Consider the following 16,324-nt stretch of genomic DNA (forward strand, 5'->3'; position numbering starts at 1 on the left):
ATTAAAAATATTTCAGTTTTAACACTGTAGAGGGCAGTTGGGAATTGCAAAAAAAAGCTTTCTTTACTGACACCAGGTATAGGGAAACTGCAATACAAGGCCAAACCAGTCCAAGGTCCACATTTCTGTAGTCCTACCTCTTTTCCCTTCCCTTCCCTTCCCTTCCCTTCCCTTCCCTTCCCTTCCCTTCCCTTCCCTTCCCTTCCCTTCCCTTCCCTTCCCTTCCCTTCCCTTCCCTTCCCTTCCCTTCCCTTCCCTTCCCTTCCCTTCCCTTCCCTTCCCTTCCCTTCCCTTCCCTTCCCTTCCCTTCCCTTCCCTTCCCTTCCCTTCCCTTCCCTTCCCTTCCCTTCCCTTCCCTTCCCTTCCCTTCCCTTCCCTTCCCTTCCCTTCCCTTCCCTTCCCTTCCCTTCCCTTCCCTTCCCTTCCCTTCCCTTCCCTTCCCTTCCCTTCCCTTCCCTTCCCTTCCCTTCCCTTCCCTCTGTGATTCCCACATTATTGTTCCGCTCCCTTCCCTTCCTGCTGTGATTCCCACTCCCATTCCAAGTGCAATCCTGCATTCACACCTAGGAAACCAGGGCTGCTCCACATTCTGGCCCTTGCTACCAGAAGGCACAGGACCCCACAGTGATGGAAGGTATGGACCGAATGTGACAGAAACCAGTGCGGCAAGGTGTTTGACTGGTAATACTGGGTAGTGGGCACGGCATGCTGCTGTGCAGGTTGGAACGGGTGAAACGCTGCCTTTCCCAGGGCTGTGAGGGCCACCCCGCCATGGCATGCCCATCGCCCAGGCAGAGGTGCCTGGAAGCACTGAGATTGCTGAGCACGGGGCGGTGCTGTGTGGTGGGTCAGTGAGGGGACCAGGTCACTGCTTCCCAGTCTGAAGGTGGTGGGGCTGGGGAAGCGCTGTGGTGAGTCACAGGGAGCTCAGCAGCAGCCTGGGGAGGGCTGCAGGGGTCAGGGTGCTGGGGTAATGCATGGCAGGGACGTGCTGGGCAAGGGGGATGCTGTGGGTTTGTTCCCTAGCGTGAGGCATGTGGTGACCTTTATGTTCAAGGCTGGGGAGATGACCGTATGTATGAATTAGTATGAAAATTGCCTAAAATATCTGGAAATCTGATTTCTTGCTCATTAAAGAAAAAGTTTCTCGCCATCTGCATCGCATTTTATGGGCCCTTTCTCTACACCATCAATTGCTGTCAGCCAAAGGCAGTGGGTGCTCCATACAGAGCAATTAGGTTATCAGGTAACAGGGGGCTGCAAAGCACTTCAATTTTGTCACTAGATCCTGCCACCGCACTGACTTACAGGGATTTCAGACATTAACAAGAAAAGCCGATTACATGTAAGGCAGGCTGACAGAGCAGCCGTTCTCCTCACAGCTCTCAACTGCTGCTTCATCTCAGTTACTGCTGCTTGTGAGCTCCTCTGGGGGATTGATCTCAGTAGATGGACAGAAGCCTGTTAACTGTAATTTTGTTGATCCTTCAGCTGCTATTAATGAAGATTTTTTTTACTTTTCTTTCTCTCTTTTTAAAATATGGTTAGAGCTTCACGTGAAGGGCTGAGGCACTGAGAGTATCCACCAGGACCAGTTCTGATCCACTCTTCTAGCCAACAGTTGCTCACCTTCCCATGCAGTGATCCTAACACTGATTCTGCAAATAAAACAGAAACTCGGCTGCTCTCATGCCAGCGGTTGACTTCCACAGGCCAAGGTGTTACTTTATATCTGGGGCAATGTTCTAGTATGTTTGTGTTGTGCAGACAAGGGACTTCCCGGAGGTGAGATAAAGCCTATGCAATAACCCATCAGAACACTAATCTGATCTATCTCTATATAACTATAGCTATTATAAGAACTTAAATATAGTAAGCAAAATAATATATAAAATAACTTATAGTATAATAACATAAATATTATGGTTATACTATAGTATAATAGTATATTTTTACCATACTTTATATAGTTTTTTATATAGTTTTACTATACTACACTATTACTTTACTATACTATAGTAAAACTATACTATATACTATAATAGTTATTTCCAGTTATATCCAGAAAGTTATTATACAACAATAGCTGAAGTTCTATATGTAGAGATTAGATTAGATTCGAGTTCTGATGGGTCATTATAGTTTATAATAACTTTCCGGATATACCTGGAGGTTGCTCTCTGGGGAGCAGACTGCATACGCAAGCAGACAGGGTGCATTAGTGGGCTCAGATGACACAGTGCACTGCTGGACACCTGCAGACAGACTGTCTGCAATCTGCCTAAAGCATTTCTGAGGAAATCTGCAGGTTGCCTGTAAGCACCTGCATGGATGAGAAGTGGATGGATCTGGGAACATACTCAACCTCCAGTCTCCCCTAAAAATGCTCTCTGATGTAGACTTTCTCTCAAAGACTAGGTGCTTCATCTGACAGAGCCCTTTTGATGTCTAATTAATTGATTCTATTTAAGGTAGTCAACAAATATTTAGAAGATTCTATATTCTGTTAGACAAATGCATGCACTTACCACCAACTTTGTTTTGCTGAGAATCCAAGTTCCAGGATCCTCCACAACAGGCCTTCTAGCTTACAAAGACGAAGACAGAAGCACATCTGTTCGTCACAGGAAGGGCAGGGCTAAAGCCTGCTTATCTAAAGAGTCTGAAAGTTCGAGATAACTGCTTTGCCCAAAAAAATCGTCCTTGCTTAAAAGTTACGTAATGAATATGATCCTAGTAACATTATGCAGTGAACACAAATAAAATCTAGTATGTATTATAGCTGATCTAGCAAAATAGAAAAAAAAAATCATACATTTCAATTGTGTTCCTACTGATGCAGTAAAAGGCTGAAGCTGAGAAAGTTGAGTCTCAAAAGAACTTTAAAACTCAGGCTCATACAATGTCCACAGGAGACTCGGTAATAGTGCTTCTTCATAAAGGGGGTTGCAAAATTTGGATTATATAAGTTGAAATATGGTAAATGATAAGCAGGGTCAGCATATTGTTGAAGTCCTATGTCCAGAACACTTTCTAGTAAAAAGACATAGTGGAGGATATCTAGTTTGTCACACGTGCATAAACAAGATCAGGCTGCTGTTTAACATGTCTCTAGAAGGACTATTAGAATATTCAATTCAAAAACCTCTCCTGGCTCTGAGGAAAAAACCTGGTTTGTTGGATGATGCAGAGATTTTTCTTTGGGAGGCATCACACAACGGACTGTTCTGAAAGATAACAAAAGTGTTCAACATATGCAGAAAAAAAATTCCCGGCCTGCTGAAGATACCAAGCTTGATGAATACTTCAGCTCTTACTGTGTACCAGCTTTAGAACATCTTGAAAAACTTTGACTAGATTTCACTTCACCTAAGAAGGTTCTCTTCCCTAACCACACAGTCCTTTGGTGGACTTTCAAGGGGTTCTTTTGCTGAAGTGAAACTTTAGGCTATATTGGAAGAATCTGCTGCTCTGCAGCACGTTGAAACACTGGGTTTTTCTTGAGAAGAGAGTGTTGAATGAGGACTCTAAGGGCTCTGCTAGGATAGTTATGCAGTCTATTTCCAGTCTAATTAAATTGGCTTTTTAATAATCGATTGGACTAAGGAAACAATTTCACGGAATCACGGAACAGCTGAGGCTGGAAGAGGCCTCTGGAGATCACGCAGTCCAAACCCCTGCCCAAGCAGAGTCAGGTAGAACAGGTTTCCCAGGGCTGGGATAAGACAGGTTTGGAGTATCTCCAAGGCTGGAGACACCACAACCTCTTCACTCCATTTAATGTCTTCTAGGGATTTTTATTTCGCTCACATTGCATCTTCTAAGAATTTCAGCTGACCCTCCAGTTATAGCGAGTTAAACAGTTAATAGTTTTCAGTCAACTAAAATGCTGCTCAATACAGGGATGGTTATATTTTGTCTTTTCATGAAAAGAAAAGTCAACTTCAAAGACAGTACATATGATCTAAAATTACTATCCTATTCTACAGGAATGCAAAATAGCTTTCGGATCCATAACAAACTATGGAATTATTTTGTATCATTAGTGGAATTGTCCCTTTTTGGCAGAATTTTCAAAGCAACCTAGCATTTTACGGAGAAGGGGCCATGAGTTTGCATGACTTGCTTTTAAGCTAGGAATAAGACTGGTCTGGTGTATCTAGTCTCTCTCAAATGTTTCTTTAAGAATGCAAGTAGATATTGCTGTAAACAGATCATGGTCTGGTTAACAATTATGTCGTAAGTCTGAAAAGGTAAAGTTAGCTCAGAATAAGCAAATATGAGGACTTCCTACAGCATAAGGAGCATTACCAAACCCCACTGAGCCTGTTTTTAGAGTTGATACAAAGCCAAGGCACTTTGGAGTTAGAAGCCTAAGAACACTTTTTGTCTGTAATACAGATAATTAAAAAAAAAAAAAAAAAAATCAGGATCCTAATTTTCCATGATTTGTGTGTGCAATAAATAGCACATGACCCCACAATGACGTAGACAAGAATCTAGGAGCTCACTTACTTTATTACATAGCTGAGAATATAAGACAACACTAAAACTTATACACTACAAAGGTTTTTTAAAAAAAATAAACCAAGCTTTAACCTAATGTTGCAGAATTTCATTTCAATGTAATATGCAAACAAATGTTGCTTGCTTTCCAAGGCACAATGGTACAAACATCAAAACCGCAGATGTGATATTTAATACAAAAATATAAATACTGTTAATCTAAATGACAAAACAGCACATTTCCTCCTATGTATAAACCTTAATTTAAAAAGCTTACCTTTATTCTCAGTCATGAAATGTAATACAATAAGAACTATTCCTTTAGTGACACCTACTCAGAATATGTCCCTATTATACATGTGTATAACGAGTACTCAAAACATTACAAGGATTTTTCTGCATTATGCAAGAGAAGTCTGGGTGGTTTTTTTTCCCTGATAAAACTGATCCTCACACACCTGACTCTGCAAAGTCTGATTTTATCCAGAGTTTGAAATGTTCCTTGAAAGACTGAGTCCTTGCTGAATCACATTAATAACTTTGATATTAAATTTATTTAACAAAGTAATAGTCATCTTTCTCAATTATAAATAGTGTCAAATTCCTGAAAAACATTCCTCCTTTAAACCTTGTATCTGAAAAACTTCCAATGCAAAGTGAATTAAAACGTTGTTTTATTGCTAGCAAATACAAAGAACTGTTCAAACAGCAAAGAACACAGAATTGTGTCAATTTGACTTTTAAATGAGCTAATAGTGAACTTACAAAGAAAAAACAATCTATTTATTGCTCAGCCTTTCTTAAGCAAATGAAAAGATGAAAGTAATCCAGATCATACAGATTTCACATACAGTTCACTGAAAGGAATTTCCACACTGATTCATAAAGCTGACTCTTTGGCTGACTGAATGTGACGTAGCAGTTGGTTACAATAGACTGGTGTTTGATGCTTATGTACAACCCCTTCAATTTCTTTCACGAGCAGTTCTGGATATAAAACGCTTCCTTCTTTTAAAACTTCTGTAAAACAAAAATATGTTTTAGAAATCATTAGCCTCTCTGCATTTCTCTATCCAAGTTCTCTCAAACCAAAACCTAACCTGGATGCTATTCTTCTACAAGTTGTGCAGTCATGACAGCCTGACTCCTCCCGCATTTGCTGAGGTCTGTATTTTGACATTTACATGCTTGAACACAGAGCAATACACTAATAAATTCCAAAGAATCCATCAAGCAAGCTAGGATACGGTCACATCCTGCAATGGTTCGTGTCTACGCTCCATATCCTGTTTACCATCTATAAAGTCTTCCGGTACATCAGATGCGCTGATATTCCCCCTCTGGTGAATGCTAGATAAAACATGACATTCTGCATACAGGTAAAAGGTCTGAGCGCATACTCACTGAAACCCAAAGGAAAGCTTCCACCCTGTTTGGATTAGCCTCTAGCTGTACGTGCTACTTTCATATAACGCTTGAAAACATTATTAAAAAAGCATTGTTTAAAATGACTGCAAGTCTTACCTAGGACTGCATTTTGGATATTTTGATCCGGGTCATCGAGGTGTATCAACAGTTCTTGGTACAGAAACTCAATATGACTTTCCATAGCAGATTTCACGTCACTGTCCTCTAAACATTTAAACCAATTAGTTAAGGTGTGAGCAGCTGCCAGGCGTACATCACGTGAAGCATCATCCAGACGCTTTAAAACTTCTGGAAAGGAGCATATACATATGTACATATACATAACCAAACAGCGCTGCGAACAGCAAAGTTATCTTTTGCATTTGAAAAAACAAATGTATTTTGTCATCACTGAAATTATTGTTGCATTTATGACATACTCTGTCTTTCGAACATTACAAATACCCGTAGTACATTCTTCTTAAAACCACACAGTACATTGTTATTGGACTGTTGTCAAAAACGTTACAAAAATATACAAAATTATTTAGATTAGTTGAACATTCTCTAGCACTTTTTCTAACAAGGTACTACGAATGTCTATTAATGCATTACAGGAGTTTAAGGATTTCTATGCTCTATAAAGCACAGCTTTTCTATCAAATATTACTGTTTCAGTGAATGACTGCATTGCAGACTATTTGAATATGCAAGATGCAAAGATGTACTTTGACAATTGTCTGATCATGAATTTCTCCAAAATAAGGATGTCTGTTGTTAGATCTCTACTGTGACATTTAAGAAAAAGTATCAGTCATTAAGAAGCTGAGTTTGGGAAAGTCCAATTTATGTGTATATATTTCTGAGAACATAAATCCTGTTATGTAGCATAGACTGTACTTCTGATTAATTGTTTAGCATTTAAACATCATCCTAAGAAGCACTACAAATAATAGCACTATTTGACATTACAGAACTCTAGATTAGGGTTTTCTTCGTCCTTTTTTTTTTTTAATAAAAAAACCCAACCCACTACCTATTCAGCTCTATTTATGGTACAATTAAATGGCTTGCTCTTGGCACTCTGAAACACAGCAAGGAGAACAATGTGACTACCATTTATATAATGCATTACTGTTCTGCTTTCACTATAGTTAGAACATTATTTCACATAGTCTAAACTAGGAAGCAATGCAGATGAAATACTGGCAAGCCTTGCAAAGGCCGGAATATTGAGTGAAGTTCCATCTAGTGGTCTAATGCATAATAACGCTGGGAATACTGCTCAGTTCTGCTCGACTGGGAGCAAGGGCATTTCCAAAGGACATCAACTTGTCTGCAATATACCACCTCAATGAAATGAAATACTGCAGGCAAAAAGCTGCTACGGAAAGGCCTTGCAAGAAGCAAGCGCTGTTGGAGTCCCACTCAACAACACCTACTCAAGTGTTTAACACCTTGATTTTCTAAAATGTATATGTGTACTTTATACACTTCAAACAGTTTCACTTATCAGTTTAAAACCACATCTTAGTCTCTGCAGGATTAAGACATTAAATTGCCTCTCATACATAGAAATGCTGCTAATGGTATGATTTTGTGCAGCACTTCACTTTTTCCATTTCCTTAATATCTATAAAATTACTCTGGGGGAGAATTACCCAAATAGTTAAAACACCAGATAAGAGAACACAGAAATAGCATTAGAATATGCGCATGGGAGTGAAATAAGAACTGAGAAACTGAGTCTACATAAAATCTGCCTCTATTTGCACCTCTAACTGTTTAAAGGCTCTTTGCTCTTTACGTGGGATTAAAGCCAGATGCCATAGTGCCATACAGCACCTTTTGTCACTCCCTAGTCTGTATTAGTGCTTTCACTGCTACCAGCTGCAGTGCATCTGCAGGTGAAGTGGACAACCTGCACAGCGAATCCAAAGCTGTAGAGTGACTGCCTACTGCTCCAGCACGATGCTTTTCACCCCTAAAAGCTAAGCTAATTATGATACTTCAGGTAAAGAAGCAACTGTAATTCTTCAACGTGGAAATCTTGATTAAAAAAATCTTTTATAAAAATTAAACTTTTACACTTACCTGTGTAAGTGGTGGTAAATTTATCTTCATCAAACTGCCTCCCACAGACTTTTAAAAAAACACCAACAATACGACAAGCCATCAATCGAGTAATTTTAGAGTCTTCATCCATAGCGGCAATGATTTGGGGCATTAGCCCATCTTTGACCGTTAAGATCTACAATTAACAGGAAAAGCATAGAAGAACAGCAGGTTCTCAGTCACTCTAAACCAACCAGCTTAGTGGTTATATCAGTTACCATTAGGTCTGAACGATACTGGCTTGCTTAGTTTCAAAACGAAAAGTTAACTATAAAAGTTAACCTGAAAATCTTGGAAGTTACACAGCTCTATTTTTGCTTCTAAGCAAGCTTGGCAAATGAAAATCCACCAGTCGATCATCCAGTTCATGAATGCTCAGTATATATGCAGATGAGTTTTATGTAACTTGTAAAAGCTTTAAACTTACTTGCCTTTTTATTTTTAAAAAATTGTTGGCAGAACTTTAAATAATTTGGAGATGAGGATTATGTGTATATACCAGTAGATGGTGCTCTTATTCTAAAAGGAAGCATTTAAGTAAAGACTGTTGTAAATACAGTATTTTAGTGAGTTTCATAATTTGACTTCAATATGTACCTTTCTTATACATTAATGAAAAAACGGCATTAAGGCAGTGATCCAGAAAAAATGTTTAACTAGAACAGTAGTTTCTGATATAAATGTTTCCAGATATGTGAACTCAACTAGTTACTTGTGTTTAAGCACTTTGTTCAGTTAAGGTCTGTTTTAAAGACAATAAGGACTATGAACATTTAATAACATTTTAATCACTTTTTTTTTAAAATGTCCTTATATTTAACACATTTCCAGTGCATCATTTGCAAATGCTATTTTTGTTAGCAAAGAAGCTTCAAAAACCCCCTCAAATTCAATTCATCCTTAGTCATTACGGTGATTAACGTTTCTTTAAGTGTACTCCTTGTTAGTTCTCTCCTTTGGTTTCTACAGATACCCTTCAAGTTCCATCTCAAGTCCTGCTGCCTTTTCCAGGAATCTTCTAGATTTTCTTCTCCGAAATGGACCTGTGGGCTCCAAGGCAACAAGACAACTTGTCTTTGCCGCATTACACAAAAGCCTGTCCTGGCCAGCTGCAGTGCTGCCGCAGGTCCAATAACGTCACGCACCCAAGTTGTTGTGCTAACAGTTAGTATTTTGTGCGACAGAACGGACATTAAGCTAGAACAAAGATGTACAAAATTTGACAATGGTGAGTTCTACAGCCTACCAGATTGCTGGCCTCAGGTCTCTTATCAGGATACCATTGTCCCTCCACTACTGATCGTTTCAATTATTAATACTCAATTACAATTAATGAATTTTATTATGAAAACTACACATCCATCTGAAAATATTACTTACAATAAGGATTTATTCTTTTTTCCCCCCTTGCATTTATTTTATCTTCCTGCCTAAGATTTCAAAGTACATTTGATGAGAGAGAATTTACCTCTTTTGGTGAAAGCATTTCACAGTGAATAAGAGCCCAAAGGCACGACACAGCTGTAGTGCGGATGGCAGCTGCTGTTCTTCCAGCATGCCACTGCAGATTAGGAGCCAGTATGTCTTTTATCACAGTCTCAAGGTAGCTAGGGAACAGCCTGAAGCCAAAAATAAGAAAGCAAAATAAAGGTTCATGAGAAAGTGATAAAGAGACTGACAGGATGTAAAAGACAATTTTCTGTCATAGAAACACAGGCAGAAAAGGAAAAAAAAAAAGACTCTGTAAAAAAATAAATAAAATCTTATAAGCCAATGTGATTATAATGTATGTGATAAGCTTTTCATAACTTAATTTTTCTAGATAATATTTAAACAAATACCTAACATTCATGGAAAGGGGAGGCTAGACTTTCTCCCACTTCAGACGATGCCCATGACTCACTGCGTTATCTTGGTAAACTACTTACCTTCTCTCTGTCTCATTTTCTCCGTCTGCAAAGTGGAGATAACACCTCATATGAATGCTGTGAGGATTCATTAATATTTGTAAGGCCCTTTGAGACTGTCCAGTGAAAAGTATTTATAACGTGAAAAGTATGAATGCTCTTGATGAGACCTGAGCTAGTGATACTGCAGGGAGTCTACACAGCCTACTTCAGCTTTCCCTTGGCTCAGAAACTCGTCTCCCTCAAGGATGAGAGGTCCTGTAGGATTTTCTGATGGTGCCAGTCCCAATACTAGTTTGTTTTCATTACAAACACACAAATCTGGTATTTTTGCTGATTCTTCTTCCTCCTCCTCTGTTGAACGGGTTATTATAATGCTGAAAGTTGCTGTGAGTCAGCGATTCCAATAGGCAGTATTCCCTCACACTCACTTAATTCCAGCTCAAACAGCTTTAAATTAAGAAAAAAAGATATAGATCTTACACACAAGTTAAAAATTACTTTGCTGCATCAAAGGGACACATGTGCCTGGCTGTGACTAGATAACTAAGGCTCAGGTTATTCACTGTGCCTCTCTGCTTTAAAAAGCAGCTGGCAGCATGCAAAACGGATTGAAAAGTAATGGGCTAAATCTACCCTGACTTGTGTCCCACTCTATTCAAACTTCCCGCAGATCTGGACTGTGGCCACCCAAGTGCAAAACAGCACATCACACCCCTGGTGCTTGGCAGAAAGGGAACAAACTGTTGCTGACTTTTTTCTAAGAGTCGTACATTTCCAGGATGAATAAGTTGCTCCTACAGAGATGTGCCAAGCCACAGGAGGAATATAATGGGTAGATGTTAACAACAAACAAGAATCACCAAGTACTTTTACAAAAATCCCCACAACAGCAAAACAAAATCATCCAGCAGTGATAATCCAGCAATTAAAAAATTCTATAATAATATTGCATTGATGTAATAAGAAATGTAATTTACTTATTTCCTGCAGCTACCCATTGCAGTCAGACCATGTCATCCAGGTATAATCCAACTAAAGTATGACCAGCTAGCCTGCCAGACCTTAATTATCTATTGCACACACAAAAACCTGAAACTCTCAACATGATGAAAATAGATACACCTGGCTGCTGCTTAGCTCCTTGGCTAAGGGAGCACTCAGTGTCTGAGAGTCAGAGATCCATTCTTGCTTCCCGTCCAGCAGATGGCACTTAAGATTCAGTAATAACAAGAAAACTGATGTCCCATTAGGCACACATAAATTTGTCAAAAACCTTTAGATTTACTATTTTAAATACATTTTTGAGAATAATTTTTTATTCAAAAAGTTCCCAGAAAAAAATATAACTAATGATCACTATCATTCTGAATTTCCTTTTAGCTCCAAAGCTAAAAAAAAGCTTTGTGCTATCTGTGCTACTTTGCTATCTGATCAGTAGTTGCTTCTGTTTTTAATAAAGCTTTCTGCCAAATTGCAAAGAAAAACCAATCTGTCAAAACGAAAGGTAAATTCCATCAGCATTATGTTAACCATAATGCTATGCTATTTGTGAGAATATCTGTTCTAGTGCCTTGAAAGAGAATCAGTAAAGCACTATCTGGCAATTATCTGACTCAGTCATGACAGACTCAAACAAAATTAGATGACCACACAACTGTGTTTAGTGTAGTAACTGCAAGCCTTTCTATCTAAACTGTTAGATTGTTTTTAAGGAGCTAAAGAAATTACTGCCAGCAGGGAATGCGATTGTGTAGCCAGAACTTATTACTGCTTCACTACACTATCTCTCATTACCATTAAGGTATATTTTTTGCTGTTGCCGATGCAATTAAATTCTCCCTCTTTCCATTTTCAGATCTTACTGTTGCAAACTTATGTAAGTTAATTCTAAAAGTGAGCCATTTCCATGAGAGAACATACCCTGTCTGTGCTATCTGTATTTACAGAGTTGAGTCTTTATTCTCAACTGGATATGAAATAACTAAAACGTGATCTGTTCATACAATAACACCTAGTGCTTATGCAGTTATAAAAAGCAGAGCTTGGGTTTACATTAAAATTGCTACTGCCATTTTATGGACTTACATACTTAAAACTTTAATTCCATGTTAATTATTTTTTATACATTTTTGTTCTGGATTGGCTCCTTTTCTGCTTTTATGACACTGCTGCACTTGGCTTTATATGTTTGTGGATTGTTGACTTTGGTTTTTTGTGTATGTTTTTGTTTTTTCCAAGCTTAGTATCCTAAACCCAGGTAATTCAAAACAAAACTGGATTTGCTTTTACAAAATGTTTTGCAAACAACTCTTCAAACACAAGAACTTTACATGTTACTTCCTACATTAAAACATTTGCTGTGACAATGATAAGTAGAATCAAGACTTCAAAGAGTCATTTAGCTCCCTCTACTGCTTTTTAGTTTCTGAAGATAAGCCTACTGGTAAAATCCATTGCATTGCTCTCATTGTTAGAGGACGGAGTGCCTCATTCTGAGTTAGACTGGGCCATCCTTGGCCAAGAGTTGTTCATACAAACAGGTCTATTAACCTCACGGGACGTATCTAATCTTGACAAAAGGCCACTCAGTCATACTGCTCTGAGCAAAACAACTTCCATCACTGCCATCTCTGAAGACCTGATGTGATGTGTGGCTATAGTTGCTGAAAATATTACTTTGAAACATATTCTATTTTTTCCACGCTGATAATTTCCCTTTCCTGGGAATCCTAGTGAAGCTGGCAGTCCAGTGAGTTGGTTTTCTTTCTCCCCTCTTTGGCTCCATTATTTACCCAAATGGTTGGGTTGCAGATGAAAGATTTTCTTATTCATCCTATTTACTTTGACTACTGCCAAAACAAAAGTTTACTCTTTGATGATGTTCTCCATATGGTCCTGCACTGCTCATCTCTCTCTACCAGCAGTACCTACATGACCTAACTTAATATACTTACCTGACTACTTCAGAGACTTTCAGATAAAGAAGTGCTATCAATCCTACTGTACAGGTGAGAAACAAAGAATTAATAAGGCTCTGGGTTAATGCAGAAGTCCTGCCTACCTCCTAGCCACCCTAGTCAGGAACACTGTGGGTCAGGACTCTGTAGCATGTAATGTACCTGTTATACTGCTTAGATGCAGTCTAAATGATTTTCTGTAGATCACAAATGAGGGGCAGAACAGAGAATTTAACTCAGTTCTTCAAATTTTATTCTGCTGTAACCTGTAATGCTGTTTTTGAGGAAGAAGAGCTGGAGCCAGGTAACTGAAAATGTATAGAGGAGAAATGCCAGTGAGACTAACTTGTTGACCAGGTCTGAATTTGATTAAATACTCTGAAAGAATAAACATATTTGATGTTTTAAAAACCAATGTAGAAAACAATAAATGTGATTGTATGATAGATGAACAGAAGCTAATAATGTATTCTGCAGTAAATAAAGAGCAGTAAAATTAGTCCATAAAAGAAAATAAATAGATAGGAGAGAGTTGCATTAGCCATTTTTAGACTGAAATACGTTATTCCACACTTAATAAGCGTCATTATTGTGTTCAGGGTGTGACACGTGAGATGACATTTCTTGGCTCCATGGTCTTTGCGTTCTCAGTTAGACGATACAGATCTGAGATATAACAGATTAGCTTACAACTAGCCAGATCCTGGAACACTTAAAATAGTTTTCAAAGTGCTTGCTTTCTTTTAGGAAGATTCTTGTGTATCTAGATTGATCTTGTAACTACCACTCAGCTACATGATTATTTAAACAAGTGATCCACTGACTACAAAGAGATTTTTCACATGAATAGGGATTTTAACATTGAATCATGAAAATACAGAAACAGATAACAATACACCCAGCACAAAAGCTTTCAGTTGAAAAAGGTCAGCTTCATTATATTTCATCTTTAGCACACTAGCTCAAAATCTGTGAGGAGATGAGTTAGCAGGAATTCTTCAGCTCACCTGGAATCCCCCAATAAATGGGAACACCAGGGTTCCTGTTCCTCCTCCTCCTTCTCCCATTATAGGATGCAGGCCATGAATATACTAAATATATCTAAAAATGGTAAAAATACATCTACATTCATACTAACGTGGCCTCATGGAACCTGAATGAATGTTCAACATACCAGAATGCCCACTGAGTGCCAACTTGCTCATCAGAATCATGAAAAACTTTTAAGTATAAATGACCACTGCTATCAAAGTACTCTTAGGAAGAATGTTTCCTGTGATTGTTTCTGGTTTTTAAGAGTTAAAAATGAAAAAAATATGCATGAGAATACATTTACACACTAAATGCAGCAGGCACTGGGACAAGCAGAGCAGATATGGTTTATGCATTCAGGACAACTTTGCAGAGTGTTTACACTACTAGTAAAGCTAAATTAATAGTGACAAAAGAGCCCCACTGTTGGCATTGTTATAAATAGAGGGGTTTTATAAGCATCATAAATTATAGTTAGATTGTACTTGCAATGCATAAATAGTGCCAAGCAACAGGAGACTTCCATCTTCAGTCACTGAGAGTAATAATTCCTTATCAAACACCTGGTTTAATGCTTTTTAAACACCATGCTAGATCATGGGCATTTTTAACTGCCCATTTTTGGAGTGTTTTATTGTTTCCTTACAATGACTATAGGCAAAGTTTAGGGATTTAGAAGTTTGCTGGAAGAAAAAGAAAAAACCAAAATACTACCCCTCCCCTCCATTTATTTCCTAAGCATCCCCATTTTAGCTTTCAAACATGTATTCTTTTCAACTATAGCTCTTTATTTTTTGAAAACTATCCAGATCTGCATGACATCCATTTTAATTCTCCACAGTGGCAGAGGTAGGAAGACTACAGTGGAGGAAGTCCAGACTTCAATTTATTTATATTTTCTTTAAATTATTGCACTCCGTCCTTCTAAACATGGTTAAAAAATACAGCAAGAAAAATCTGCTGTAGAAGATGGTGGGAAAGTCTTTCTTCTTCCAGACATGTTAACATGGACACAATTATAGGGGTTAAATAACTACCATGGTCATTACTTTTTAATGCCACTGTAGTGTTCAAACAGCTGTGTGAAATTAGAACTCTACTTACCCCTGAGAATTGACAGTTTCACTTGCTTTCTGGAGCAACTGTGATAAAATAGTGAAAAGTTTTAACCGCATCTGGGGATCTTTGTTTGGCTGAAGACATGTCTTAAGAATGAGAATAAAGTTATTCAGAGCTTCACCTATGACAGGACCTAGAAAATAAACATGTAACTTATTTCAGGGTACTAATAAGTTCTATTTAGATGTTTAATATGTGAATGCATTAAGATTTGTAATACGCCTGGTATTAAAATAGTACTTAACTTTCCACTCTTGTATGGCAGCTGTTGATGTATCCATGTTACATCGTATTAGGCAGTGCACAAATACCCAAGCTAGCTCTGCGTGGGCTCAAGTACCCCCAGTCTTAGCCACAGCACCATGTTGCTCCCTGAAGAACATTTACCCCAGATCTCATTTAGCCACCTTGGTACTGCTGTACTGCCTTGCATTATGTAACATGGACACATCAATGACACCCGCTCGCTGCTGGAACCAGCAGTACAAGATGACATTTTGGGGGGAGGATTAACGCTGCTCACGATGTAGCTCTGAAAGCTTGAGGGTCAGCACAAAGTTTTTGTTTCATTGAACTTAATGAAAATTTATACTGAATCTGGTATGACCATGACACCACTCCAAACAGCAGTGTTAACTATGCTTTTTAACTTCTTTGACATTTTTCCACATGCAGCATTCAAGGAAAGATGCTCATGACTCCCAGAGGCACAGGAAAGGGCATTTGAAAGGGTCAGCCTCAAAACCTGGATAACAGAATTACTGCAGCAGTATTCTTTCTCCATATTTAAATAATGCTTATTCGCATTTTACAAGAGAATCTAAAATATGATCAATTTTAGTAGCTGTTTGAAACAAAAATATTTTCCAAATTCATTCTCTAGTTTGGTAACATTTCACATCCCATAGTAAATTGTTTTCACCACTGAACAATAAACAAACAAAATCTTAAGCTGTTATCCCAACATTTGAAGAAAAGATTTTCCCAAAACAGAAGGAAGTTTGTGCCTTTCTCCTTGATAACAGTTAACATCTGCATGGTTTTAAAGAGGAAGAATACATAGAGGCTGTACACATGCTTTATTCTGCAAGCTTCTTGCTGTAGGATGCTCTTTTAGCTTTATGTTTGCAATAAACTACTCTCCTCTAGGAACTTCTTCAGCTTTGCATCCTTGTGATGCACATTCCATTCAACTCCAGTGACTCAGAAAATCCTCCCAGAAGGAGACACAACACTGGCATTTCTGATGACAAGAATATTCCTCACACATGGAATGGA

General features: G+C 38.3%; 2 protein-coding genes across 15 annotated transcripts in view; both read right to left on the reverse strand.

Moving 5' to 3' along the window:
- SUN1 (Sad1 and UNC84 domain containing 1) overlaps positions 1-2,653 on the reverse strand; it is a 36,295-nt gene extending 33,642 nt beyond the window's left edge. For 5 of the 10 annotated variants that reach the window (XM_074886280.1, XM_074886279.1, XM_074886278.1 and 2 more), the window contains exon 1: positions 2,529-2,633. In XM_074886280.1, coding sequence (XP_074742381.1) covers positions 2,529-2,614 — 86 coding nt within the window. In that variant the 5' untranslated portion in view covers positions 2,615-2,633. Of the gene's footprint in view, positions 1-2,528 lie in introns of all 10 variants that reach the window. The other 5 variants (XM_074886285.1, XM_074886283.1, XM_074886282.1 and 2 more) reach the window with 4 other exon arrangements.
- Positions 2,654-4,500: 1,847 nt separating this feature from the next.
- Positions 4,501-16,324, reverse strand: part of DNAAF5 (dynein axonemal assembly factor 5) — a 29,624-nt gene continuing 17,800 nt past the window's right edge. For 2 of the 5 annotated variants that reach the window (XM_074886572.1, XM_074886571.1), the window contains exons 9-13: positions 15,032-15,179; positions 9,497-9,647; positions 8,008-8,164; positions 6,031-6,222; positions 4,501-5,526 (exon numbers count right to left, since the gene is read on the reverse strand). In XM_074886572.1, coding sequence (XP_074742673.1) covers positions 5,387-5,526; positions 6,031-6,222; positions 8,008-8,164; positions 9,497-9,647; positions 15,032-15,179 — 788 coding nt within the window. In that variant the 3' untranslated portion in view covers positions 4,501-5,386. Of the gene's footprint in view, positions 5,527-6,030; positions 6,223-8,007; positions 9,226-9,496; positions 9,648-15,031; positions 15,180-16,324 lie in introns of those variants that run through there. The other 3 variants (XM_074886573.1, XM_074886574.1, XM_074886575.1) reach the window with 3 other exon arrangements.

This window comes from Strix uralensis, chromosome 16 (assembly GCF_047716275.1).
Source record: "Strix uralensis isolate ZFMK-TIS-50842 chromosome 16, bStrUra1, whole genome shotgun sequence".
Taxonomy (NCBI): domain Eukaryota; kingdom Metazoa; phylum Chordata; class Aves; order Strigiformes; family Strigidae; genus Strix; species Strix uralensis.